Below are 27,060 nucleotides of genomic sequence, written 5' to 3' on the forward strand. Positions count from 1 at the left end.
CTTCACTCCTCCTCTGGAGTGTGGATGTAAACACGTGGTCTTTGTGCACAAGAAAGTCCAGAAGTGCATGCTAGCGAGACACCCGCTCTCTGGGGGTGTTTTAGGAGAGGCGTATGAAATGTTGGTGTTATCAGGAAAAATGTGACTGATTCGCACAGATTCTTTGTCTCGTAAATTAAAGGATTTGAAAGTGGACTCAAAGGCCAGGCAGTGGTTGCACGCATCTTTAATCCCAGCAAAGCAGATGGATCTCTGAGTTTGAGGTCAGCCTGGTCTACAAAGCCAGTTCATGGGCAGACATGCTACACAGAGAAACCATGCTCTAAAAAGCCAAACAAAACAAAACAAAATGTAAAGTATAAATGAAAGTGGACTCAGGAGGAAGCGCAAGGACCTTTCAGAAGAGTTTGAGGGAAAATCAACAGGGCAGACAAGCTGGACACCAAAGCAACTGCCTGAGAAAAGAGCTGGAAAAGAGAAAGAGAGGAAAATCGTGTCCAATGAGTTAGAAATAGTCTGTAAGTAGCTGAGCGCATGCGTGCGCGCGTGTGTGCGTGCATGCGTGCCTGCGTGCCTGTCTTTAGAGGAAGGGAGACAGCCGACGGCATCTGGGCAGCATCCTTCAGATTTTCGCTGGTATCTAGTGGAGGTCTGTAATCAGCTACATCTTAGGAGGGCCTACTGGAGCTTGTAAGTACATATTTCATTAAGGTAATAACCATTCTTCCCATTTCCTTAAACTTGTCCTTAGGTGTCAGCTCTCCGGAGGTAGTCTTTTGACGACGTGATTGACAGGCACGGTTGGATTAGCCCCTTTAAGAAGGACCAGTAGATGTTCTTGTGATCTTACGATCGTTTGGCCAGTGTAGAATGCTGTGTCCGGTCTGGGCAAAGCCCTGATGCTGCCGTCTTTTCATAACGTGTTTGAAATTTTAGCGAGGAGCAATTGTGCGACTTCCTTTTCTTAGAATTGGCCAGGTACCAGGGAAATGAGGGGTAGGATTAAAAAGTTATTATAAAGGAGAGGTCCAACATCAATGGCCTCCACATTTACCAATGCCTGCCTAGCTACTTACATCAGCATTTGAAGTCGTTGGAAATTTTCGAACTATGCTTGCTAGATAGATGTCCTCAAGGTAGTGTTTGAGGTCTGTCCCGTCTACTAAGATAATTTGTGAGATGTGATTGCGACTCTCCAGATCCTATGCCCTATGACTGACTTGGCCACACATATAGTAAGTAGTTCTTGCCTCTTAGTAGCTGAGTTAGGGACCCCTAGTGAGAGATGAGCAGGAGAAATCGAGAGAGTACAGTACATAGAGATTCCGAGGTCAGATACACAGAAACATAATACACACACAAACACACACACATACACACACAAACACAAATACATGTATACATATACACACAAACACATATGAACACACACACACACACACACACCTTTCCCCACCAGTCTGCGCATGGGCACATATTTGTGGTTCCATTACCCAGTAGAAAGAAGATTGGGAGTTCAAGGTCAGCCTGGGCTACATAGGAAGACCTCACATGCAAAATCCATACATGGTTGTTACAAGTGTTAGAAAACTACATCAGGCTTATCGTTTCCTACTTAAAATTTCTGTCCGTGTTGTCCTACAACCTTGGGTTAGCCTGTGGGTCCCTGGTAGGAGGTGCAGATGACAAGGCAGGTTCCCAGCAGCCTCTACCACCCACCCCTATAGGAGTTTCCTGGAGGAGGCTTAAGAGCCACTAGTTTCCTAGGTGGCCTGCTGTACTCTGGGTTCTCAGCAGGGTTATGTTTCTAGAAACCTGTTCTTCTGTTTTTTTTTTTCAAAAAATTTAATTAATTATTATCATCATCATTATCATTATTATTATTGCATCCCAACCAAAGTTTCCCCTCCCTCCCCTGTTCCCAGTTCCTCCCCCAGGCTTCCCTTCCATCCCTACCCTATCCATTTCTCCTCCACTGTTTCTCTTCAGATACAGGCAGGCCTCCCATGGATATCAGCCAGCCATGATTTATGAAGCTGCAGTGAAAGTAGGTTCTTCCTCTTCTATTAAGGCTGGGTGAGGCAAGCAAGGAGAGGAATGGGTCCCAAAAGCAGGCACCAGAGTCAGAGACGGAGTCCTACAAAAGAGCCAAGCTATGCAGCTGTGACATATGTACAGGCGGCCTAGGTCAGTCCCATGCAGGGTCCCTGGTTGTCGCTTCAGTCTCTGTGAGCCCCTATGAGCCCAGGATAGTTGGTTTTTGACACCACTCGGTCCAGGATCCTGTTTTTAAGGAGAAAGAAAATACTTTCATAAACATTTACTATTATTAACATATTCCCCTAGAATTAGAATGTATGTAGTTTTTTTAGCATTTTCTGTGCTTATAAAATATCAAATATCATATATATGTATTTATTACCTTGTAGGAGAAACATTGCTCAATGTTAAAATAAAATTAAAAGAAAAAAAATGAAAGGAAATGTTTCAATTAAAATTAAAAGCAAATAAATCTGAATAAGATAATCCAGTTAGAGCAAATAAGTCATATATGTAAAGGAAGGAGCAACTAAAAGTCTTCGTGGGAAAGCAGAGGATGCTGAAAAGGCACTGGGAGGAAATACTGCTGTTACTGGTTCCTGATCTTTGTGGGAAAGCCTTAAGGTTCTCATTGCCCAAGGGAAGTTAGCAGCAGGAGTTTTGTAAGCCGACCTTAGAAGAGGAGGAAGTCAATCGTCAATGTCATTTTCAGGAACTTTTTATTTTTTTAATATTTATCTATCTATCTATCTATCTATCTATCTATCTATCTATCTATCTATCTATCTATCTATTTCCAGGAACAGGTGCTGGGCTTAGCAAATACTGTGTCTACAGCTAATGGCATGCTTGAGTGGCTTCTCCTGGTTAGACAGGTCATGCCGGAAGATCTGTTGAGTAGTTGTTTATAGCTGTTCGTATTCAGAATCTGGTGGATATACTGTTGAATTGTTGTCTTCCTGGGACTAACTGCTTGGAATCTTCTGGCTCCCCCAAATTCCACTCTCTCTTATCCAGACACTTCTGACTCTCGCCACCCCTCCCGGGGCCTTTTCACATGTGCCCCCATGCCCGGCACAGACGCCCCAGTTCTTCCCATTCTTGGGCCATTTCTCAGCTATCAACTAGGAGCCCTCGCCACCACCCAGTGCCATGTATTCCTTTTCTCATAGCATCAACTCTACCCACAATCCTCTCTGTCTCCTGTTCGTGCTCACTGATGCTTACGCTCCGCAGCTTACCTGGAGTGTGCGGTATAATACACGTTGAATATATGAAAAAAATGGCTAATGGCTATATACAATTTTGAGCTTTACAGACAACGAAGAGAATGAGGATACTTTTTCTAATCTTCAAGGTGCATATTTTAGAGATAATTTTCATTTTGGATGATGGTCAATCAAGTGTTGTTCTGGTGGTAGGCTTGGAGCCTTGTGTGTATCTCTCTGAAGACAGTTTGGTATGGAGTGTCAAACCCCTTCAAACTCCAGGGGAACTTATTCCTGTAATATTTCATCTGTGATATTTGTTCTTTGTGTCTGAAGTTCGTCTAGGTTCCAAACTGCAACGGACGACAGCCAAGTCAGTAGCTTGGCCTTTTTAAAAGAGATACAGGACCTGGCTGAGGACATTTTTGAAACAATGGACAAGGCAAAGAGCTTACAAAAACTCTGGCTGAAAAGATCAGAAACCTCCGGTAAGATCCTGAAAAGGTATCCTTGGTTTTGGGGGAGTGAGAATCCCTTATGCTACCAGCTTCTCTCGCATTTAGGAGAAGGCACGCCCCCTGCTGGACTAGGCCAACACTGCTTGCTGTTAGGGAGGGTGGAGTTGGATCCTTCCTCTCTGGGAGGCATAAGGGGTACAAAGGAGGAGTTAGCCAATAGGCTGAGGCCTACCCAGTTTAACCACCCCTTCTAATGCTGTCTCTCCATCCCATGCTGTCTGCCCATATTTAAGAACTGTCCACACCTTCTCTGTACACATTCTCTATTCCTTTTTTCTCTGGATATGTGACTTGGTCTTTCCTTTTGGTTTTTGAGAGAGGGTGTTATCAAAAACAGGTGCCCTTCCACAACAGATGAGGGAAATCTGCTGGACTCTGTCATGGGGTCCAGGTTCATGCATGTAACCTCAGCATTCGAGGACTAGAGCAAGATGATATTGTCAAGGCCAGCCTGGGCTACACGATGAAGATGTCTCAATAAGCAATAACATTTGCTTTGGAGGAGGGTTAAGTGTTAAGTACATTTCTTTTCTTTCTTTCTTTTTTTTCCTGATACAATTGAAAAAACCAGTTTTCTCCAGATGGGTATATCCGTTTTCAGTTTGTTATTGTCTGAGCTACTTCCCAGAGCATATATTATTTAAAATTTTGAAAAACAATAATTTTACTTTTCTTTCTCCTCACATCTGAAGGTTTTGCCTGTTTGTTCTCTGAGAAAGGGTCTTGCTTTGTAGTGCTGGATGACCTGGAACTTACTATGTAGACCAGGCAGTTTCTGAATTCAGCAGTCCTCCTGCCTCTGCCTCCTGGGTGTTGGGATTGCAGGTGTTGTGGAATATCAGTCCAAGATGTGTTATATTAGTTTATGCTGTGGAATATTTGTTTAATGATGCAAAGATGCATTGCATTCTTTTACGTTGCATTTGTGTAATTTTGTAATGTTGTGTTACTTTGCCTGTCTAACACACCTGATTGGTCTAATAAAAAGCTGAACGGCCAATAGCTAGGCAGGGGCGAGAAATAGGTGGGGTTGCCAGGCATAGAGAATACACAGGAGAACAGGGAAGAACAAGAAAAGGAGAAGGAAAGGAGGATGCCAGGGGCCAGCCACCCAGCAACACAGGCAGCCCCAGAGTAAGAAGGAAAGAAAGAGATATAGAATAAAGAAAGGTAAAAGCCCAGAGGCAAAAAGTAGATGGAATAATTTAAGTTAAGAAAAGCTGGATAGAAATAAGCCAAGCTATGACCGAGCATTCATAGGTAACAATAAGTCTCCGTGTATTTATTTGGCAATGGGGTGGTGGGCCCCCAAAAAACAAAGAGCAAAAAGAGCCAACTATAGGGTGTGCCAACACATTCAGCCTGCTTTTCTCTATTTCCATTCGCTCCTTTCATTTTGTGGTGAGGGCTCCCAATGCCAGGTGTAGTGAGAGATCGGCAACAATACCAGACAAAGTATTGAGATTGCTTTACTGGAAATTATGACAGTGAGGTTTGGGATATAGCAACAACAGCGGTCTTCATATTTATCCTTCTATTTGCTCTCCTTTTTGAGCCTGGCCATGTCATTTCACTTGCAGACTGAAGCAGGCACTCTGGGGTCTGACCAGCTAATCTGTTAAATGTGTTTTATTGTAGGTTCCTCCTATGGCTCAAGTTTTCTAACAGTGAGTATCCCCAGCAAGGCTGGGAACACCGACACAATGATTCAGTGTTCTCTTTGTAGCTGAGTTTATATTTTCAAGGACTATTAATCATCTGATTTTTTTTTTACAGCAAATGTGCAGGGTGGGACTCAACTGAAATAAATTTACATCAGATATAGATTGAAAGATGGGTTTTGATTTCTTAAGTCAGGGCTCTGGGTCCATGAGGAGGAGAAGGTGGGAGGGGAGGCAGCAGGTTAGGTAGATAGTACTCAGGTTGCTTTGGGGGAGGGATTTAAGCCAACAAGACCTCAAAGTTGGTGAGATTTGTGTTTGGCATATTACTGTTGGCTTTCTTTAAAGGTAGGACTAATTTAGTTAAGGTCATAGTTATCAATAGGACGACTTGTCATCGTCTGTACACATTTGAGGTTGTCACAACTAGGGTAGATGGAGAGGCCATTCTTTGTTTGTGGTGAGCAGAGAGCGAAATGCTGCTAAGCATCTTCCAAAGATAGACAGCCTCACAACAGAGACTCAGCTAGCCATCAGCAGAGTCAGGGCTGTGGAGGCTCAAGCCAAGGGTAAACCTGTCAACACCGAGGTTCTTGCCTGCTCACACTGCTCCTCCAGACACTCAAAGCCCAGGTATTTTTGGCAGCACTGTGCTCTGACATTGTGTCTGAACTATTCTCAGAAGACTCCAAAGCAGCTTAAGCAAACATGTACATAGTAAACCATTAAAAGCGTCCAACAGTAAAGGCCAGCCTTTGCTCTGGATGGAGCAGGCATGCCTGTGCATCCATCAAATGACTCCTTACTGCGGTCAGACGCCTACCCTACCTGCTGTACCAGGGTGAAAGGGCTCATCAAGGTTCGTGGAAGCTCAGTTTACAAATAACTGAGGAATGTTAGCTTAATCGGGTGAAGCACTATTTTAATGATCAATTAGCATTTTAAGGGACTTGTGACGAGTAGCTCACCTAAATGTCCGATGGCTTGTGACAATGAAAGGCGGATACAATCAATTCTGACAAACAGCTGGATGCCCTTTGTGTCCTCTCTGACAATGTAGCTTACTTACACTGAACACTTTCACACATCAATAGGTCATTTAGAAGGATGGACAATTTTAAAATTCAGAACTAGGATACGTAAATGTTGCTGCCTTACCGTATATACCGTCAGTAATTGACATGGAAAAAGATATGGCGACTGGGGAAAGTAGACACTGCTGTCATGTCCATGGTCTGATTGTTATGCACAGACATTCGGGCAGTGCATGCGGTGAGCTGAAGTGGGGCACAGCAAAGCAGTCCTGTTTGTCACAGTGAAAGGATTCTAGGGCCATGTTTTTGTTGTAAAAGTCTGGTAATGATATCATATCACTTGATGTCTTCCTTTCCTCCCTTCCTCCCTTCTTCTTTCTCTCCCTCCTTCCCCCCCTCCTTCCTTCCTTCCTTCCTTCCTTCCTTCCTTCCTTCCTTCCTTCCTTCCTTCCTTCCTTCCTTCCTTCCTTCCTTCCCTGGGTCTCATTTAGCCCAGGTTGCACCCCACCTGTCCATGTCATGATGAATGACTTTGAACTCCCAATGCTTCTGTCCCTCAAGCTCCTTCATCTCTGGGCATGCTCCACCACATGTCTGGTTTTCTGCTTGATTTTCTTATAGAGTGGAATGCTCTGTGAGATAATGAGAGCAGAGGAGTGAGACATGAATTCTATCTTTCCAAGGTTTTCTTGACTCTGGCAAGGGGAAGGAAGGGGAGAGGAAAAATCAGGAGATGGGCTGGGGCATGGGGGCGATCCATAGTGGCGTTGTCAAGGAGGGCGTGAGGACACAAACTGGGGGTTGAGGTACACCGTCTGAGACAGATGTATGGGGTTGGGGAAGAAGTGATGCTCGGAGGATGGAGAGTGTAGATGGAGAGGAGGCAGAAAATGTGTCTGGGAAGGTGTGTGAGGCTGGAAGGAGCAAGGGAATGAGGCAGAGTGATTGGGACGTCCAGAAAAAGTATTTGTCTCAGTACTGTGGAGGGACCAAGTGACAGCAGCTGTGCTTCAGGTAACAGCCTACAGGTGGTGGGAGGATGGCTGCTGCTTCCCATAGAGGGAAGAGGGTGAGAGTGGAGCTACTGTCTCCTGGGAGAGAGAAGGAACGGGCAAGAGACAGGTTTTACAATTCCAGGAAGATATGCGGGGAGCTGAAAGGCCAGGCATAGAAGCTGTTCCTGAGCCTAGGTTCCACATCTCTTGCTGGCTGTCTGGTCTAGCCTCAGCTAAGGCTGATGGTTCCCTGAGAGCCCAGCCTCCTGGTCAGAGCACCCCACAACAAGCACATGCTGAGAAGATTTACTTTCTCTATCTGATGGGGACATCAGAAGCAAGCTCAGCCTGAGGGGATGGAGCCTGGCACCCTGAGCAACTCTGCCAGGGTACCACCCATTGGTAGGGCCTGTGACAGCAACAACCTGCTTCCATCCCCTCCCTTCTTCTCTTTTCTGAATCCTTCTTTCCTTCCTCTTTCCACTTTTTTTTGCTGCTTTTCTTCTTACCTTATTTTTCTTTATGATCGTTTACAGTTATTTTAGTGGTTATTTTTTGGTGTTGATACTCGATTTTAGACATACAAATTTATCTATTTTAAAAGTAGAAGCAACCTAGTAGTTTTAAAATCTTGTCTGTCGAACATAGACAGGTGCTGGTCATGAGTTTTGTACCCATCTGTAGTATCTGTCTCTTCTTTGCTTGGTTAAACATTAACTAGGAAAACTTTTGGCATTTTTTATCTATCAGGTGGATCTCAATAAAACGGAGGATGTGCTATCGAGATTGGAAAATCTTCACCAGCAGCCTCACGTTTGGCACTTTCTACACTCACTTCCCAGACTTCGCACAACCCACGCTCACTTGGAAGACAGTGTGGACACCGTGACACACTTTCTCCAGGCAGGTTTGAAGTAAGTGAAAACTAGCAACAAGTGGTTGTATGTCTTATGCTCCACCATTGTAACATGGAAATGTTTCACTGAGTATTGTTTTCATAAAAGAAACTCTAATGTTCTGCTGAAACATCTGGAGCCATTATACCTCTGTCTTTGTCACTGTCTGTGTGCACATATCTTACCTGGGGGCAGAGGTGCTGTTTAGCTCAATAGTCAACCACTGAAAAACTAACATTATCTGATTAACATTTCATTGACTTGTATTGTCTTTGAATGATCATCTCTAATGACTGCATAATATTCCATGTTGATGAAACAGTGCGTACCATAACATACTTCATGATCTTACCATAAGCTGTGTTGTTTCTAAGGTTTTCACCACTAGAAAAGCGGTGACATAGATGTAGTAATCAGAGCTAATAATGCCCAAGAAGACGTGTAGCCTGATAAGCTCTGTGCCTTCCTGACAAGTTGGGACCCGATTGGTATTGTGGCTCCCACCGCATGTCCTTAGAGGCGCATTCTGGAGCAGAGCTTTCTGTAGTGGGCTTCCTACTTTTCCACCAGTGATTTTGACATTGAATTATAAAATAAATATCACCACACAAAACACAGCCCCTTGTGATGCCGGCATGGCTGAGGGTTGTCAGGGGTGGGTGCCTCTTAGCCCTCAAGTTCTGCAGCACTTCTGAGGATCAGAACTCTTATGACTTTTTAGTTGTCATGAAGATGCACTGGATGGTGGAGAATGAAACACTTCATTATCTTAAATACTTGACACGTCAGGGGGAGCCGTCTTCCATCCCCTTGCTCTAAGCACTGGACATATTAGCAGTGGACAGTGGGAATAGTCAGATTGTTGAGAGGGAGGTAGGAATTGAAACTAGAAGGTATTGATGACAGTGACTGACAGTGTCACCTTCTGTGGCTTTCATTTGTATTGTGTATATACAAGATTTCCTTGTCTATACAAGGAAATCTACTCATCATAAGCATTGCTTGCAAGTGATGTTGGGGTTCAGGGATGATTTTTTTTTACAAGTGTAGGGTTCTCCTAACTGCACAAAACTGCAGGTAGAGATTTTCCTTACTGGGAAACCACGTGAAGATCACCTGTTTGGGACCACAATGCATGGTAGAGTCAGCTTCATGTGGCTAAAACACATGCAGTTCCAACTCAGCTGAAGATGTTTTCTGACCTATAACTGCATCTACAAAATATTGTCAGTTAAAAAACAGAATTCATATCATAGACCTATAGACTCCCCTTGTCTAAAAGCCCTTATGTGTAAAGCAGTTTGAGAACCTCCGGTTGGCCCGGGACTTTTTCAGATGCCTGGATAGGACATAGTGCAACATGTTCTCTGAGCATTTGACTGACTATGGGAGCCTGAGGCAGCCCGGCTGGCTGCTCATCCCTTTTTCATGTTGTGTATCCTGTCTGGCCTTGTCAGCTGCCAAGAGTGGGCCAGAAGACCCAAGGCTGAGAATAGAACAGCCCCCGTGGTAGAGCACCCCAACAGGGTGTGTGTGAAAGCCTCTCAGGGGTATTTCAAGAGAGGAACTCACTTCCGATTATTCTCTTGCTCAGAGAGTTGGGGTTCCATTAAACCAAGCAGAATGGTGACATATTAATGGTCTGGCAACATATTGGAGCAGGGATGGGATCTGGCCAATGGGAAATAAATAAGTCTGGAGTTGATACTCTTTGGCTGGCTACCAACTCACTCTGCCTGGTTGTGTTTCTGTTCTAGTTCGTTAACATCTCTGGGAGCTGTGGACTGGCTACCGTTGCAGCAGACTGTCCCCCAGGTTTCTAGACATGTTCTGAACGTGACCATTTCTACCCTGCGGTTTCTGTTGGAGCATGGAGCAGCTCCAGGTGAGGGACCTGGAGGGCTGGGGCCGGGTTGGGGGTATTCTATTCTTGCAATGCTTTAACAGGCACAGAGCCGCAGGGCTTTGCAAAGACATGATTAATGACTAACTGGACCCCAAACCCACTGTTTCTGCTAGTAAAAGACAGACATAGAATTAAAACTTTCCAGTCAAAAGTGGCTGGATTTCTACTGCTGCTGCTGAAAATCCCGCAGTCATTGCGAATTAGAACTGCATTCGTATTCCAAATAACTGACTTCTGAATTCCTTAAGTTGTAAGCTCTTTTAAGTTAAAATGAACCACTTGTTCCGCGATTTTTACCTTTCCTCTCTTTAAGTTCCTACTGCGAAGAAGCTGGAGTTGAAGGCAGTGGCTAAACAGTGAGGTAACTCAGAGACTGCACACTCTTGTGTAGGTAATAAGTAGCTCTCTTCAGGGAGGAGATGGGATCCCCTGTTTTCTTACCTCGGACATTATTAAGTTGTCATTGGAGTTAATATTTTACTTATAAGCTTATCCCCTGTGGTTTTTTTCTTTCTTTAATCCTCTATGGGAAGTACAGTGAGAACACGGTGAAGTTAGAATTCATGCGCTATCATCTCTGGTCTACCTGTCCATCTGCTCAGTCATCTAGCCACCCACATAGCCATTTGGCTGTTCATCCGCCCACCCACCTCTCTACTCATTTATGTATCAGTTAATCCATTCCCCACGCACACACCGTCATTGCTAATCCACCATCTTCAGCATGCGTCTACCTATTTCATCTGTGATCTAAGAAGGAAATAGCGCTCTCTCTCGCTCTCTCTCTCTGTGACTAAAGTTTGAATCTAGAGCCTTACACATCACTCAAGTATCCTATCACCTTTTTTATATACCCAGTACTTTAAGAAATATTTTATTTTTATTTTTAATTATATGTGTATGTGTATATGCTTGCACACATGAGTACAGTGCCTATAGATAAGGTCCGAAGAGGGCACCAGGTTGAAGTGGAGTTGGAGGCAGTTGTGGTTCACTGGCTATGGGTACTGGGAATTTAACTAGCTCAGGTCTTACATGATAGCATTATTCGCTCTCAACCACAGGACCATCTCTTTAGCATCCCCCTCCTGCTTATCATTATTATTATTTTTTACACAAACTCATTGAGATTTGTATATCAAACAAGTGTTTGTTTGAGGGGCTAGGCTAACCTAGATGCATGATATTTTATTTGTGAGTTCATTCCAATAAAGTGATTTTTACATTAAAATTATTTTCATTTAGAAAGTATTTCATTAAGTTTCTCAGGCTGGTATTGAACTTGTAATCATCTAGACTTGGTTTCTGAAGATAGCTGAGATCATAGTTATCAGTAAGAAATGATTGTTGCACTCAGAGATGTCATATTTGTAAAGAAGCAAAGATGTCAATACAGGAAACAGAGACCAAAGAGTGGAGATCTGGCATCTTCTTCAAGGACAGCATCAAAGAAGGATTTTGAAGAATGTTAGGACTCATTGACAGGCTCAATGCGCATTTCTAGGAAAAGGGAACAGTGCTTGACATGCAGGGGCTTGCCTGGAGTGGAGAGTGCTCAGTTGTCAATGTATTTGAGTTATATCAGGCATGCCTGGGGGTTAGCTCATAAAGGGAGCCAGGCGCAGGCTCAATGGCCAATGGAGCAATAGATTCAGGATGCACTGTAGAGAGATGCTCCAGAGGCATGTGTGAGCAAGGGCTGGAGGCAGGCAAGTCTTGGGTCCTACTTCCCTTTGGCCTTTTACTTTTGGTCCTGTGTCCTGAGCTATACCATGTATTGGTTTCACAGGGATTCCTGTAAACCCAGCCATATTTCTCCTGTTGTCTGGAAAAGTGTAATGCAATATGGTCCTTCATGATACCCTCCCTCACTCCATTTACAAATTCCACTTGCTTTTTGGGATTCAACATAGTAGATTTTGTGGAGTTTCTTTGATTTTTCTCTATGAAGGAAGCTAGGCCATTAAAGATTAACTCAATTTTTATATCAATTAAGTTCTACCAGAGGCTATTTCTTAAGTCCAGAATAAAAGCCTGGAGGTGGGGTAGAGATATATTAAAACACCCCATTGAAAGGTTCTCTGTGACCTCAATTGTAACAAATTCATCTGGAAGCAGAAATTTGTGCAAATCATCCAAATTATAACATTCAATTTAGCTTACAATTGGAGATATAATTACTTTAAAGAATGCAATTAAAAGCAATTTTCTATCCATTTGAGTCAGAGCTAAGAAATACGATTAAAAAATAGACTTCTAGAGACCACTGAAAATTGCCTTCATTTCTCTTGTCTCCAAGAAAAAAAAAAGCTTTTCCTGGTTGAACAGATTACAGTCCATAGAGGAACGGGACTGTGCTGCTGTCCCAGCCGCGTCAGTCACTGGCATTATTAAGTCACGTGATCTGAACAAACCACTGTTCAGCCATGAATTCCAGAACCCATATTGCCCTTCAGTTTCAAAGAATGTTATCTTTCTTTCTCAAAGCACTTTGGTAGACTGATGACACCAGTTTTTTTTTTCCTTCTGAAAGTCTGTGTCTAGGTCTAATATCAGTGAAGTTAGGTATTTATTGCTCAGGCTTGAATACCGCATCCTTTGCCTGTAAACCCTGTCTTAGTCTAGGAATGAGATTTTGAGTGATTGTGTCTGCTTCTTCTTCTCTCTAAAGAGAACATTTACTGTACGTTGTTTGACAACGTAGATCTCATGTAGGAAATGCTTAATTCTCAGTCTGACATCTCAGCAACATCCCATGAGGGCTAATTTTAATTTTAGCAAGCAATCTTATTTTGACCCATGGCATCATGCAAGGACAATATTACTGGAAACCGAAAGTCTTGGATTCCCAGTATTTGCCTCCTCTTCTCTTTCTCCCCTCAAATGTTATGACTAGAGCTTGGGAGTTATGTGGTGGGTTAAGAGCATGTATTGCTGTTACAAAAGACTAAGTTTGGTTTCCAGCACCCAGGTCAGGCAGCTCACAACTGCCTGTAACTCCAGCTCCAGGGGATCCAGCGCTCTCTGCTGACCTCCATGACCACGTGCATACCTGTGAACATACTGTCCCACTCACAATTAAAAATAATATAAAAATCCCTTAAGTGTCACGGGTCTTATCTGTAGCATTCCCATAACCACATTAACTTAAGGATGATATGAAATCACACATGTGGCAAAATCTTGCAGGTGGCAGGCACAGTAAGGTACATGGCAAGTGACTATAGAATCGTGATCTGTAGTGTTCCATCTAGTTCCGGCATTGCTGGCAAAAGTTCCCTAATGGCTTGTGTGCTGTTATGTTTGCAGTTGCCAGGCTGTGCTCCCTGGAGATTTCATCAGACTTCGGGAGTTTGAACTTGTGCTTGGGGCTGGCACTCCCAGACGGTGCCACCTGAGTGTTTGCGTAGCCTACAGGCTTTCTGTCTCAATTATCCCAGTTGGAATAACCTTATACTGTGGCGCGAACTTTGAGAATAGGACTTGAAGGTCTCTCTATAGTATTTTGTATTGAGTCCTTTGCCTTGATGCTACGCGTAGCTGGTGTTCATATGTAGCTAGTGTGAAGCCAGTGTGAAACTATTGCTGTACATTAGTTTTCATTTGCCTATCATATTAATTTCCCTGAGAGAGCATTTTAGACTAGATGCGAACTTACTGGGTTCTTTGGTCTGAATTTTACAAAGCTCTTGGAATGTGTTTTTCAGTTCTCTCTTGGAACTGTGCAGTCATCCGTGTGGTGGGTCTTGAGACACTCAGCCACATTACTCTTAGTATCTAGAACACTAGTTCTCCCTTATGGATGGTTTTAGTTTTCCACAGCCAACTGCAGCCACGAATAGTAAGTAATTTTAAAAATGAACAAAATAAGTAATTTAAAACCTTTAAAGATTTCTTGATTTTTTTTAACCTATATATACATGTGTGTATCTCTGTGTGTATGAGCATAGGTGTGCAGGTACCTACAAAGGCTGGAGAAGGGTATTGTGTTCCTCAGAGCTGGAGTTATAGGCCACTGTGAGCCATCCAATGTGGGCTCGCTCCTGTTCTTTGCAAGAGTAGCGAACAATCTAAACTGAGTCATCTCTACAGCCCAAATCCACATGTTTTAAAATGCATGGCCTTCTGAATAATGAGATGGAATCTTACTCTTTCCTGTTCCACTTGCTCTGGACAGGAATCACTCTTTTGTCCCATATCCACCCTGTATACACTGCCTGCACATTAGTCATTTGACAGCCAATAGTATTCTTGGTTATCAGACCAGCTGTCATGGCACGGTAGTGCTTTTGTTCGAGCAACCTTTGTTTTGCTGAATAGTCATCTCCAAATGCAAAGAGCGGTGACCCTGGCAATTTTACTGATGCATATTATTGTTGTATTACTAGTTGCTTAAATGCCTACTATGCCTACTTTATAAATTAAAGTTTCTCATGGGTATATATGGGCAAAAAATTTTGTTATATCCAGGATTTTGTTAGGCATGGTTTCTGGCATCTACTAGGGTCCTTGCAGTATATACTGTGTACATGAGGTATGATGACTCTACCAACTTTTGGTTATTCTTCTTTAAATTTATTATTTATTGTTTGTGTGTCTGTGCATAAAGAAGTTTATGCACATATATGCATAAGCTTAAGTGAGTTTATGTGTATCATCTGCATTTGGATGGAGGCATGGAGCAAGACGTCTGGAGTTACAGGTGGTTGTGAGCCAGCATGTGGGTGCTGGGGACTGAGATTGTGTCCTCTGCATGAGCAGTAAACACTCTTACCTTTTGAGTCACCTCTCCACACATTGTTCTTATTTATTCACAAATGGCATTTAATGGTAGTAATCTTAATTTCCTATCCACTTAGAGATATTATTTTCTTTATTATTATAGACATCTGTGAATATCAAAATAACCAGTGCATAAATCATCTGTGTTCACAGAGTCCGTTTACCACCTGTCCCTGCAGAATATGGTGTGGGATCTACAGAAAGTCCAGTCTGATCTCAAATCCCTGTTTGGTTTGAATGACCTTCAAATGGAACGTCTCCTGAATTATTCAGCTGAGCTGAAGGAGGTATGCATACTTTTATCCTCCTGACATTGGCCGTCCTTAGAGTGACCCTACAATATGGTCACCCTCGGAATCTGCATCTCACATACAACCGCAGACCCAGTGTTTTAGATAAAACGTGAAGATGCACCACCTACTTCCTTGTCATTCCACCCTAAATAGCACTGCATAGTAACTATTTACAGAACACTTACACATGTTAGCTATTTTAAGCCACCTGGAAATGAGTTAAAATATATAGGCCGATGTTTGCAGGTCTTACGCAAATACCACAGCATTTTGAATAAGAGAATTTGGCATCCGTGGCTTCTGAAATATTTGGAGGGGCCAGAAATCAGTACTCCATACAAATGGTGGGATAACTGTATAGCACAGGGGCCAGTTGGGTGGTAGCAGTGGGAGATGAAGGAAGGAGAGTGAGGTCTGCTTCTAAACTCCAAGGTCCTCTCCCTACGTATGGCACATATATCAGCAGTTCATTGAGATGTCTCTCTCTCTCTCTCTCTCTCTCTCTCTCTCTCTCTCTCTCTCTCTCCTTCCTTCCATATTTTTTCTTTTCTTTCTTTCTTTTTTTTTATTTGAACATGGTTTCTCTGTGTAACCCTCCTTGCTGTCCTGGAATTTGCTTTGTAGACCAGGCTAGCCTTGAACTCACAGAGATCTGCCTGCTTCTGATTTCCTAGTGCTGAGATTCAAGACCTGCATTGACACACCCAGTAAGACATTATCATTTCCTTATCATTCTACCACATGATTCTACCACATGATTCAGGCAGTTTGAAGTGATATGAGCTTGATTACCCTGGGAACCCTCAGTAGGAGGAGCCAGGCCAGGCCTGGTGGAGGTGTGATGTCTAAGTAGACCTGTGATTTCCAGGCAGGAAAGTGAGTCTCAGTGGGAGCAGATATATGGGAGGTTCTCCGGACAAAGAAAAAATGGATATGAGAAGAGATGAGCTAGCTAAAACTGAGCCCCAATTCCTAAACCAGATAAAATAAAGGTGTCGTCTTAGCCTACCCTTAGAACATAGTTTACATGGATATTGCCAAGACTCTATGGGTGTCTTTTGTCTGAAGAGCTTTCTTCTATGACCCCAGACAGTTGGGAAGCCTTTTTGCTTTGCAGTAGGTACAATAATACACACCTGTATCCTTGGTTTATGAACTCCTTCTCAGATCCCCATCTATGTCTATAGGACTTGTATGTTAAGTGAAGACCCAGTATCTCCTTTGAGTCTTAGAAGGTACTCATGTACTTGGGGGTGGGATTTAACTTACTTTCCTTTGATTTTCCATGTCCTTGTGAGTATTCTTCCCTGATAGAGTAGCCATGCTTTGAATACGCTTCCCCCATCCCAAGGGTTTGGAAACCTAATTCATGAATTTGTTAGTAGTATTAGGAGACAGACTTTTTGTGAAGTAACTAGGACCAGATCAAGTCATGGGGTGGTTAGCTCATGATGACACTGGTGGCTTTATTAGTGGAGGAGGAGACCTGAGTGCCACACTCACCCTGTATGGCCATGTCATACTCCCTGCCATGTTTTGATGAAGAATAAGGCCCTCATCAATGCCAAGAAGATTCTCAGACTTGCCATCTCCAGACTCTTGGACTATGTGAGCCCAAGAAGCCCAGCAGGTGTAGGGTTTTTGTCTACCACCTGCAAAATCAGCCCTGGGGGTTAGGATAGGACCTAACCTCAGGGTTGGTGCATCTGCTTCCCACTTCTATAAAAAGCCTGTGATTGTCTGATACCTGTTCATGTCTTCATGTCTTCTCCGTGTCCGGCCTAACTTTCATCCCTCCATTTCCCATGCCTTTGGGGATATTCACCATACACTACCCCTGGACTAAAGTGCGCCTCATCACTACCTTTTTCTGCCTCCACAAAATGACTGATTGAATTCCATGTGCTAGGAGTCCCCATGACCTCACTCTCACCTCAGTGTTCCCATGACATCCTCAGCCTCTGTGACAGAGCCTGCCAAAGGGAACTTGCTGTATGTGCATGCTGCTCTCAAAGATTGAGCGTCTAGGCAGGGACAAGGCCTTATCTTTCCAGCAGGGCACATGGCTTCCAGTTAGAAAGAGAGAGAGGAAAGAAAACCACAAGGGGCTCTGTGGCTTTGATAGTCACAAGTGAATAATTTTCATCTGAGTCCTAAAGAAAGAGTGGGATGAGCAAAGGCACCTTTATTTTTCCTTGATCACAGCCATTGTCTCGGTCCTGTTTGATGCTGAAATGCCACAGCTGGAGAGATGTATGCCCCAGGAACTCCTTTCCCATCACTCTGGAGGCTGAAAGTTTTAGGGCAGGGTACCAGGAGACTGGCTGTCTGGTTAAAGTCCACTCCTAGGTGTAAGACAGTGTCTTCTCGCTATGTCCTCACATGGTCCAAGGGATGAATGAATGACAAGCTCGCCAAGCTCCTCTTTCACACGAGAAGCATTAGTCCAATGACGACAACTCCTTCCTCTTGAGCTCATCGGCCCCTGTGCTGATTGCCTCTTCGTTACTGTAGCAACTACCTGAGATTTTGATCACTTTAGTAGAAGGAAGGTTTATTTGGCTCAGTGTCAAGCATGTCATGCGTCTCTTGGCCCCAGCGCTCTTGGGGTTTTCAGTGAGGTGACAGACATGGCAGGTAGCACAGTGGAAGGAGCTGTTTACTCCCTGGTGTCTCAGAAGCAAAGACGGGGCCCCATTATCTTGTAGAAGAGAACACCCCAGATAATCTGATGTTTTCCTCCTATGCCTCATGGTAACCTCCTAATAATACCCGATGGGCCTTTAGAGAATACCAGTTGCAATCTGGAGAGCTTTTGAGAGACTCTTGTTCCTCACATTGTCACTCTGTGAGTGATGGCTTCCAGGTAGGCATTTTAAGGTGTTGAAAGCATTCCTACCACAGCAACCATCAACAGACCTTTTGACGTCACTCTAGTTACAGGAAGAACGCAGAGGACGTGGATGTAGCTCCTTTTGTGAGACACATTTGTAGAGACACATTTTTAGAGACCTTAGTACACAAAAGAGTATTGGCTCAGAATGGTAAGCAGTGTCTAACCAGGATTCAATTGTAATCTTTCTTGTTTTGCCTGCTTTTGATAACTAGAAAAGACAGTGTTCTTGGCAAAGCACTGTGGTTAGTTCAGAGTATCAGCTGAACTGGCTTGGCTCGTGATGGCTTTGGGTGGCAGAGTGAGGGTGAGCAGTGTTTGCCTTAACCATGTGTCTTCCTCCTGGAGACACAGTGGCTCCTGCTGTTTCTAAATAAACAGGATCCATTTCTGTGCTTAACTATCGAGGCCTCCCCTCAGGAGAGAAAACACGGACATCATGGGTAACATAGCACTGTCAGGTGAATACATGAGCTTTGACTCCAGCAAGACTGGGGTCTTATTTTAAAAGGAAAACATTCCAGGGAAAACTGCTTTACTTCTAAGTATTTTTTCATGTTCTTTCCAGATTCCTACACACAGCTTCCTGGAGAGGATGATATGTTCCATCTTGTCCAACACTTCTGAGGTTGAAGCTGAGAGCAAGGGCTACCAGGCAGACTGCCATCCCAAGTGGTCAGCGGTCAAGAACTATATCATCCATGCAGTCAGTTGGCTGAAGCTCTATGGACAGGTGCTATTGTGTGTCTGGATGCTCTGAGTGCAGCAGATCCCCCCTCCCCCGTCATTCACTGTGTGACTCGTGACTTTTCCTGGGAAAGATCTTAGGACCTCTGTATCTGGTCATTGTGACCCGCTCTCAGAAGTATCTAATGGCTTCAACTTGTCAAATTCTCAGCCACAAAAAGCATGTGACTTAGGTACACAAACACAGCTGTTAGCTAAGAGGCTCCTAGATCTGTGCTGTGTCCCTGGCAAGTGAGATCCCTTGTGCCACTTTGAATGTCATGCCGGCATTAGTTTTGCCCCATGCTGCCTCTGTTTGTTCCTTGACATACTGTGCAAAACTAATGATCGTGATTAAAAGGCTTATCAGCTGTCTCCAGAGATAAGGGAAAAGTGTGCAATGGGGGTTGTTTCTGAGATGCTGGTGTATAGCAGAGTATGCTGGTAAGTAGAAAGATAGCCTCCAAAGCTCACAATGGCCCTGCTGGCTCTCAGCTCTGTTCCTTGAGATACATGGACACTGGCAGGCTACACCCCCCACAGTACCGCCCACTCTTTGTCAAGTATTATATCCACTTGCATCCCAAAATCTTCTTCCTCTTTAAACATGCATGTCTGATAAAGGGGAAAAATCTCAAGTAGTGGGCAAAAAAAAAAAAAAAAAAAAGAAAGAAAAAAATCTCCAGAGAAATTCATGTGTGACTGTATCAGGCTTTCTCTTGGGCCACCAACCAGCTCCCACATCAGGACATGGAGACTTGTTATTAGTTTTGAACGCTCAGCTCAGCTTATGCTCTCTTCTGGCTAGCTCTTTTAACTGAAATTAACCCGTTTCTCTTTATCTACCTTTTGCTTCAGGGCTTTTTACTTATTCTTTCCTTTTGTATATTTTACTTTCATTGCTTCTTGTGACTGCTGGTTGGCCACCGCCTGGGGTCTTGCCCCTGGTAGGGTGGGGTCTCCCTTTCTCTCATTCGCTTTTCCTTCTTTTCTCCTCTTCCTTTTTGAGCCTAGATTTCTCTGCCTGTTTATTTTCTCTACCTGCCAGCCCCGCTTATCTCTCTTCTGCCTAGCTATTGGCTATTCAGCTTTTTATTTGACCAATCAGGTGCCATAGGCAGGCAACGTGAAACAACAACTCACCTTTTCATAGTTAAACAAATGTGACACATCCTTACATATTAAAATGCACCACACCGTTATATAGTTAAAATAATATTCTATAGCATAAGCAAATGTACCACATCTTTCCATAGTTAACATAATATTTTGCAACATATGACTGTTCACTTGTTAAGAGTGTAACCAATCCATCACCCAAGTGACCAAGAGAGAGTGCTGAAGGGCCTAGCATTAAAGTGTTAATGGGGTGGCTAGTCAAGCCTTCATTAGTCTATCAGATTTTGAATATGCTTGCTGTCTGATCTGTGCATGAGACACTTGGGCAACACGGCTAACTGCCTGTAGTGTCGTCCCCAGACCTGTCACAAAGTGGTACTCAGAGAATGCTCACTAATGACAGGATATATATATATATATACATATATACATATACATATACATATACATATATATATATATATATATATATATATATATATATATAGTTTTTCAAGACATGGTTTCTCTGTAGCTTTGGATTCTGTCCTGGAACAAGCTTAGAATTTCATTGAAACTATTCTCAGTGTGCTAGTTCGGTTTTTGAGTTAGATCTTTTTAAATGAAATGGGTAGTTTTACCTTCTTTTCTTTGCTTATTTCTCTTGATGGAATGAGAAAAAGAATAGGGGAGTCGTAAATAGGCTGTGTGTCCTTTGTTGACACTTACACTCTTTAGTCTTTGCATAGACATAAAATACAATTGTAGTAAATATTTTAATTGATTGGAAATTAGACAAAACTTGTCCTTGGAATGGCCTGTTGCCATTTCTTAAGTGCAGTGTTTCTAGTATGTCTGACAATCTCCCTTTGTCTCTACATTTGCAGCTGTTTGACCAGTGGCAGCGGGGTGGCCTGCTGCAGAACCTGCTTACAGGTGCCAGCCACGGTCTGGCAGCCCTTCGGGACCAGTTTGACAAGGGCAGTGAAGTACGGAAGGTGCTGGAAGTGTCGCACACTGCACTGCTCATCCTGAGTGACAGCTGGGCAGCGGACGGCCTCAGAGGCAGCCATCTGCGTCCACAGATGTAAGGCATATGCATGTCTTTTGTCGCTGAGTAGGCTTCATCATGCTGACATTGTAGGGCTGTGCAAGAATGCTGTCTGAAACAGATCCTGGAAAACTACAGCTAGACATGGGTTCCAAGTTAGTACAAGAGAAACCCGAAGCTATTCTTGTGATATCGCCAGAGCAGACCTATGCTGTCGTCTGGACAAGGATGTGAATATTTAAAGCTGTCTAAAAAGCTGTCTTATGGTGGCACACACCACTCGTCCCAGCACTCAGGGGCACGAGGTCTCTTGAGCTCAGTGGTTCATCCCAGCCTTAGTGACAATAACCCTTTCCCATAAAAGAACCAACTGAACAAAACCAAAATCAAACTAGCAAAGTAATCTTCCAGGCATGTGATCACATTGCAGAAGGTGTTAGCTTTCTCGATTCCAGGTTCCTGTCTTTGCCTAAAACGGACACATGCATGTTACAGGGGCTTTTTCATGAGGTGTGTCCTGTATTCATTTTTAAGGACTGTACGGAGCTGAAATGTTCACACAGGCTCAGTCATACCTTGGTAGTGGGAAAAGGTAGAACTTGGATTTGTCATTTCTAACATGACTAAGATTTATTCACTCAAATGGTCGCTTCTCTTATGAGACTGAATATTTTGTCTTAGAGTGTTTTTCTAGGTGCTGTGGGTCTACAGGATAAAACCTAATCAGGAACAAAGAAGATGACTTTGTTGTTGTCGTTGTTGTTGTTGGGGGTGGCTAATGTGTACACAAGACTGAAACATGGGAAAGTGCAAGTTCAAGCCTTCTGGAATGTGCAGCCAGGTTTTATATGGTAGCAGTGCCTTCAGAGTTTTACACAGAAGGGGGCTGAGAAGTGTATTTGCTAAGGATGAATCCTGATCCATGCTGGGCAAAAATGGTCTATTTCTGGGTAATCTTGAAGAAGGGCTTAGTGTACAAAAGGTCAGCAGACTTTAACATTGTTTTAAAGATCAGCTTTGTGTATATGTGTGTGGGGCCAGGCCATAGCTGCAACCCTTGCTCACTCAACAACATATGTATTCATGTATTTAGTGATGTCTTCACAACTCGCATTTCAGCTCCAGAGCCAATGTCCTCCACTTTGTATGTGTGTTTATGTATATATGTGTTGATGTATGTGTTGGTTGTGAGCATATGTATGTGATATATGTGTTTGTGTGTTGTACACGCATGGTACGCGCATGTGTGTCTTTGTGTATGTGTATTTATCTCGTTGTATGTGATGTGTGCATATATATATATGGTGTGTGTGTGTGAGTGTGTGTGTGTGAGTGTATGTGTGTGTGTGTGTATGTGTAGAAGTTTCTGCTAATATGGGTTCTTTTAGCCTCTGGAATTAGTGGTCTCCTCAGAAGAAGACTGATTTCTTATGGTCTCCAAAAAGTTTGTTTAAACCACAAGATTTTGTTCAAAGACAGAGGCCCTGGCTCTGTGGGATACAAAAGAGTAGCTCTAAATGACCGATGCTTTCTCACATTTTCTAGAGTCCACTTAGGATGTAGGTTTTTCTTTTGAGGGTCTTGTCACCTAGCTGAGGAGATGCCCTGGGCCATGGGGTATTGGACTGTGGGTAGCAGTGCCATTAGAAAAAAAACGGATGTTGCAAACAGCAGGGGTGCCTTGAAATGGAGACAGTCAACCCTCAGGCTCAGAACACTGTTGTGCTCCTAAAAACTCTCTGGTTGGTTTGCTTGGGAAATCTAAGGGAACAGCAGTTACATAATGAACAATAATAAACACAGCATAGTAAGTCACCTTGGTTATCTTACAGATCCCAAAGGCCTTCTGTCACTCCAGCCCAGAGTCTTGGCCATTCTCTGGCACACAAGAGTGAAATCCAAGGAAGATCCACTTGGTCCTTAGTTCTTTCAGATTGGGGAAGCTCAAGGTTTCAGTCCATGTTGTCCACCAAGCCACAGCTAGTCTTTCTGTGCAGTCAGGTTTGGGCCCCGACACTGCCTTTGCTGTCTACTGCTGGGCACACAAGGCAAAGCCCGAGGAACCTTCTTTTCCATTCGGACACCACCAGTGCTACACCTAATACAAAGCTGCTTCCCCTCCCCCACCCCACACACAATGGCTGTCTTGGCCCTTCTGTCGGCTTCTCTGGGGCCTCAGCCATCCTACCTGGTAATGGCCACCAGGTAATCTCTAAGGATTTGTCTAATTACCAAACCATTGGTCTTCTGGAGATGTCACACTGCCCAGTGACCTCACAAAAAGGGTGTGTCTGCCTCCATTGCTCAGCAGCTCTGATTGACAGCGAGGCCTCTTATAAAGACAGTGACCACGCTCAGTGGATGATAGTCCCATTAACATCTGCTTCTATCTCTGCTTCTGTCTTCTTCTAAATCCTCCTCCATCTTTCTCCTCTTTATAGACTCCCTGATTTCTTTTTATGTGGACGTCAGATGTCCCTCATATAACCTTCAAACTTTGCAATCCACTTTAATAATTCTATTGTTTCTGGAGTTTTCTCTTCTTCACCTGCTCCTTTTTCTGTTCTCCTTTTCCTCATCCTCCTCCTCCTCTTCCCCTCCTCTTTCTCTTCTCCCACCTCTCCCTCTCCTTCTTTCCCCTCCCCTCATCCTCCCCCCCCTTCCTTTTCCTCCTCTTCCCCTCCTCCTCCTCACGGAGTCCCATCTCAGGAAGGATATGTGTGGCTGAAACTCTGACCACTTTCTCTCTGATGTTCTTTTTTTACCTGTAATAATTCTGACTGACCACTCTTCTGTTCGGTCCCTGTAGCACTCTTGAGCGTTTCCTCCACTGTCGGGACTTTTGCCACTGCGTCTGCTGTACCTCGTTGTCTCTGTTTAAGCTCTGTCTGTTTCTTGGTGTATTTCCCTTGTTGAATCAAGCAGCCACTTATTGCCAGGCTTCTGTAAGATTCTCTTTCGTCCTTGGCAGGAAACTTTCTTATCTCAAGTGTTGGTCCAGGAAGTCACAGGTTTTTAATCCATTGTCTCCATAGCCAGTCTTTCACATCTTCCTCTGAAGTCACTGAAAAAGCATGAGACTTTGTTCCTGCCAGTTGGGTGGTTGGGCTCTGGGAGCTCTTTATCTGAGCTCTTATGAGTAACAAAGATTCTGGGTAGCATAAACTCACAGGGTATCCCTGTGCATTCCAGCAAGTCTGACTTGCCAAACACACACAGAGCTCTTTGCTTACAGATGTGGTCCTAGAATTCCCTTGTTTGGCAGAAGTTGAAGCAGCCCAGATTCAGATTCCATACCATATGGTGGGTGGTCTCTTCTGCTTGGAGAGGAGAATAAGGCACAGTTGTCTCCCCTTTCTCATTCTTACCATGAGCCTTGGTTCTCAGTACCTAGAGTGTCTTAGAAAGTGAGCAATCTGATCTTGCTTCATCCCGTGGAAGGCTCAGTTTAAGAAGCTGCCCTTCAGGCTGGATAGAGAGAGGTGGTACACCCAGAATGATGGACTGGGGATACTTCCTCCTTCCTGCTGAGTTCTTACTGGAGAAACACTACCAGGACCCCCATTGCTCCTCTGTAGCTTCTGCAACGATGCAATCCAACAGTCCCTGTAGAACTGAAGCCATTATTCGTCATACTGGTACTCTCCCAGCACTGGTGAGATGCTCTGAGGAGGCCAGGTGGAGCAGGTCTGAGAAAGCCCAGATGCAGCCGGCAGTGCAGCTGCATCCAGGTTTCACCCTGGAGAGTGTTTTGCTTGGGCTCCGAGTAGCCAGCTTGCTTATCTTTTGTCTCTCATCTGGCCATCATTTCCTGGTTGAAGATGCAGTATGCTCCCATGGAGATGCAGAAAGCCCGGCATTGGCTGCTCTGGGCAGTCCTGCTCCTCACTGTGACCTACTGATGGCTCACCCCCTCCCACATTGGTTTCCATTTCAGCTTCTTCTCAGTCCCGTTTCGCAGATCGTTTCCTTTCTACGTTCTCAGCTGCATTGTTTCCTGCATCCCTTTGAGCCACACATCATCTTCTTGACGGACGTTTTGACTTTTTGACTTTTTGAGCATCCGTTGGGCCTCTGCCTCTTCCTATAGCCCCAGCTCCCTGAGCAGGAAGGCAGAGGCAGATGGGTATTGCTGGAGGTTCAGCCTTCAGTGGGTTTCCTGCCAGACTTTCAAGGTGAACATCTGAAAAAGAATATTCCTTACACCAGGCCCCAGGTTGGATGCTCTTTCTGCCTACTTAGCCTCACCCCACAGCTTTGTAGGTGTCAAGCAGTCTTACAGGTTTATTTTCTTCCTTTGATCTCAGATCAGACTCTTAACTTGGCCTATGTAGGATTCCTTTGACAGGTCTTTTATTTCTTGGATGGGTCAATATTTTGAAAGTCAGATTAATTTTCCATGCCTCATAACTGTAAGCTTTAAGGCATTAACAAGTAAGTCTCCCTGAACTGGTCTTGAACTGACAATCCTTCTGCACTCTCCTGCCAGGTTCTGGGCTGATAGGTATCAACTGTCATTCTCAGCAATGCAAATATGAAAATATTTGTAAACATTAGCTGATGCTTCGTCCCAATTTCCACCCACTTCACACATTGCTGGAGGCAAAGAGAATGTCTAATCTGGGCCCGCTTCCCAGTGGAGGAGTCAATAACCGACGTGCAGTGTGTCAAGAGCCCTGTTAGGTGCTGCGGAGCCTTCCAGTCTTTGAGGACGCATCCCTAAGCAGTGGGGCCCCTTCCTTTGCTTAGTCTTCTGAGTTGGTACATTGACTTATTTTTGCCCCCAGATTCGAGCACCTGGGCAAGTTGCAGCGTACGGTGTCGGACCTGTCCCCACGTTCGTCTCTAAAGAGCTTGCCCCTGCTGGATCCTGTTCTCAGGAACGTGGTGGCCCAGGACTTGCGTTTTGTTCAAGGTGAACCGGTTTTGCTTTTATTTGTCTCCCACGATAGCTCCCTGAGCAAGTGAAACAGCTACTGGGGAGTGGGCAGACTCACGCCTTCCTGATGCATTTGTAAAGTTTCGACCCGAGTTTTGTTGCTGTGCCAATATACACTTATTTATTACCTCAGTAACCCCACGGGTGGCTCACATACAACATGCCAAGCTGCTGTCACAATGAAGGCCACACAAGGCTGTTTAGCAGAGCCTGCCATGTGGGCTAGGACAAGTCATTGCATGGGATGGTTTAACTTCCTCACTGAAACCAATCCCACGGTTCTCAGGCTGGAAATGCACCCGGGACACTTGGGACACTGCATAAGGGCATTGGTACCTCTGCATGGCTGCCTTCTCTACTGTTCACAGCCTGCATGGGATCAGGATTTTTCTGAGAGTGCAGTAATATCCTTTTGTGAATTTCCATTGACTGGCAGGTGTTCCTTCTGCCCTAGGTCAAAGAAGACAGCTTTATCCCTTTACCTTCAGGGACCAAACGATTTCCACCTTTATAGGGAGAAGAGAGAAAAAAGTGAGAAGGGGTATTGCTTTAAAAGCAAAGTGTTCTCGTGACTAAACCCCCATACTGTTGAGTTTTCAGAAAAGATAAAAACAGTCCGTAATGTTCCTTTCTAGTAAGATTATGAAGTATTTGATAAGAGGTCGGGTTTACCAAAATTCACATTTTTGGGATTCACTTTACTGTCTCATGACTATGGGTAAAAGCCAAGATTAAAAAAGCCCAAGCTAAGTGGACAGCGAGGCATGTCTCTGTCTTGCAGGAGTCCTCAGTTACCTGGAGACATCAGCGAGGGATTTTATACCTGGTGGTCCTGACAGCTGGAGACTAGAAAAGGATATGTTCTTCTGGGGGTTGAAGCAGGTAAAGAGTATACACAAACCATTTTCACAAAACAATGAAACACTCAAGCAGTCTTCATCTTTGACTATTGTGAGTTTTGCTCGCAAAATAAGGAGAATAGACAGGGATATTTTTTTTTTCTTTTTTGAAGCACTCTGA

General features: G+C 44.0%; 1 protein-coding gene across 1 annotated transcript in view; it reads left to right on the forward strand.

The window, feature by feature from the left end:
* Positions 1-27,060, forward strand: part of Abca13 (ATP binding cassette subfamily A member 13) — a 397,315-nt gene that overhangs the window by 38,180 nt on the left and 332,075 nt on the right. Inside the window, exons 4-12 of the mRNA XM_013350751.1 lie at positions 3,585-3,736; positions 5,405-5,433; positions 8,207-8,370; positions 10,110-10,237; positions 15,170-15,327; positions 18,795-18,959; positions 20,938-21,137; positions 25,889-26,016; positions 26,822-26,922. Coding sequence (XP_013206205.1) covers positions 3,585-3,736; positions 5,405-5,433; positions 8,207-8,370; positions 10,110-10,237; positions 15,170-15,327; positions 18,795-18,959; positions 20,938-21,137; positions 25,889-26,016; positions 26,822-26,922 — 1,225 coding nt within the window. The remainder of the gene's footprint in view (positions 1-3,584; positions 3,737-5,404; positions 5,434-8,206; positions 8,371-10,109; positions 10,238-15,169; positions 15,328-18,794; positions 18,960-20,937; positions 21,138-25,888; positions 26,017-26,821; positions 26,923-27,060) is intronic.

Source organism: Microtus ochrogaster, linkage group LG1 (assembly GCF_000317375.1).
Source record: "Microtus ochrogaster isolate Prairie Vole_2 linkage group LG1, MicOch1.0, whole genome shotgun sequence".
In the NCBI taxonomy this organism is placed as follows: Eukaryota; Metazoa; Chordata; class Mammalia; order Rodentia; family Cricetidae; genus Microtus; species Microtus ochrogaster.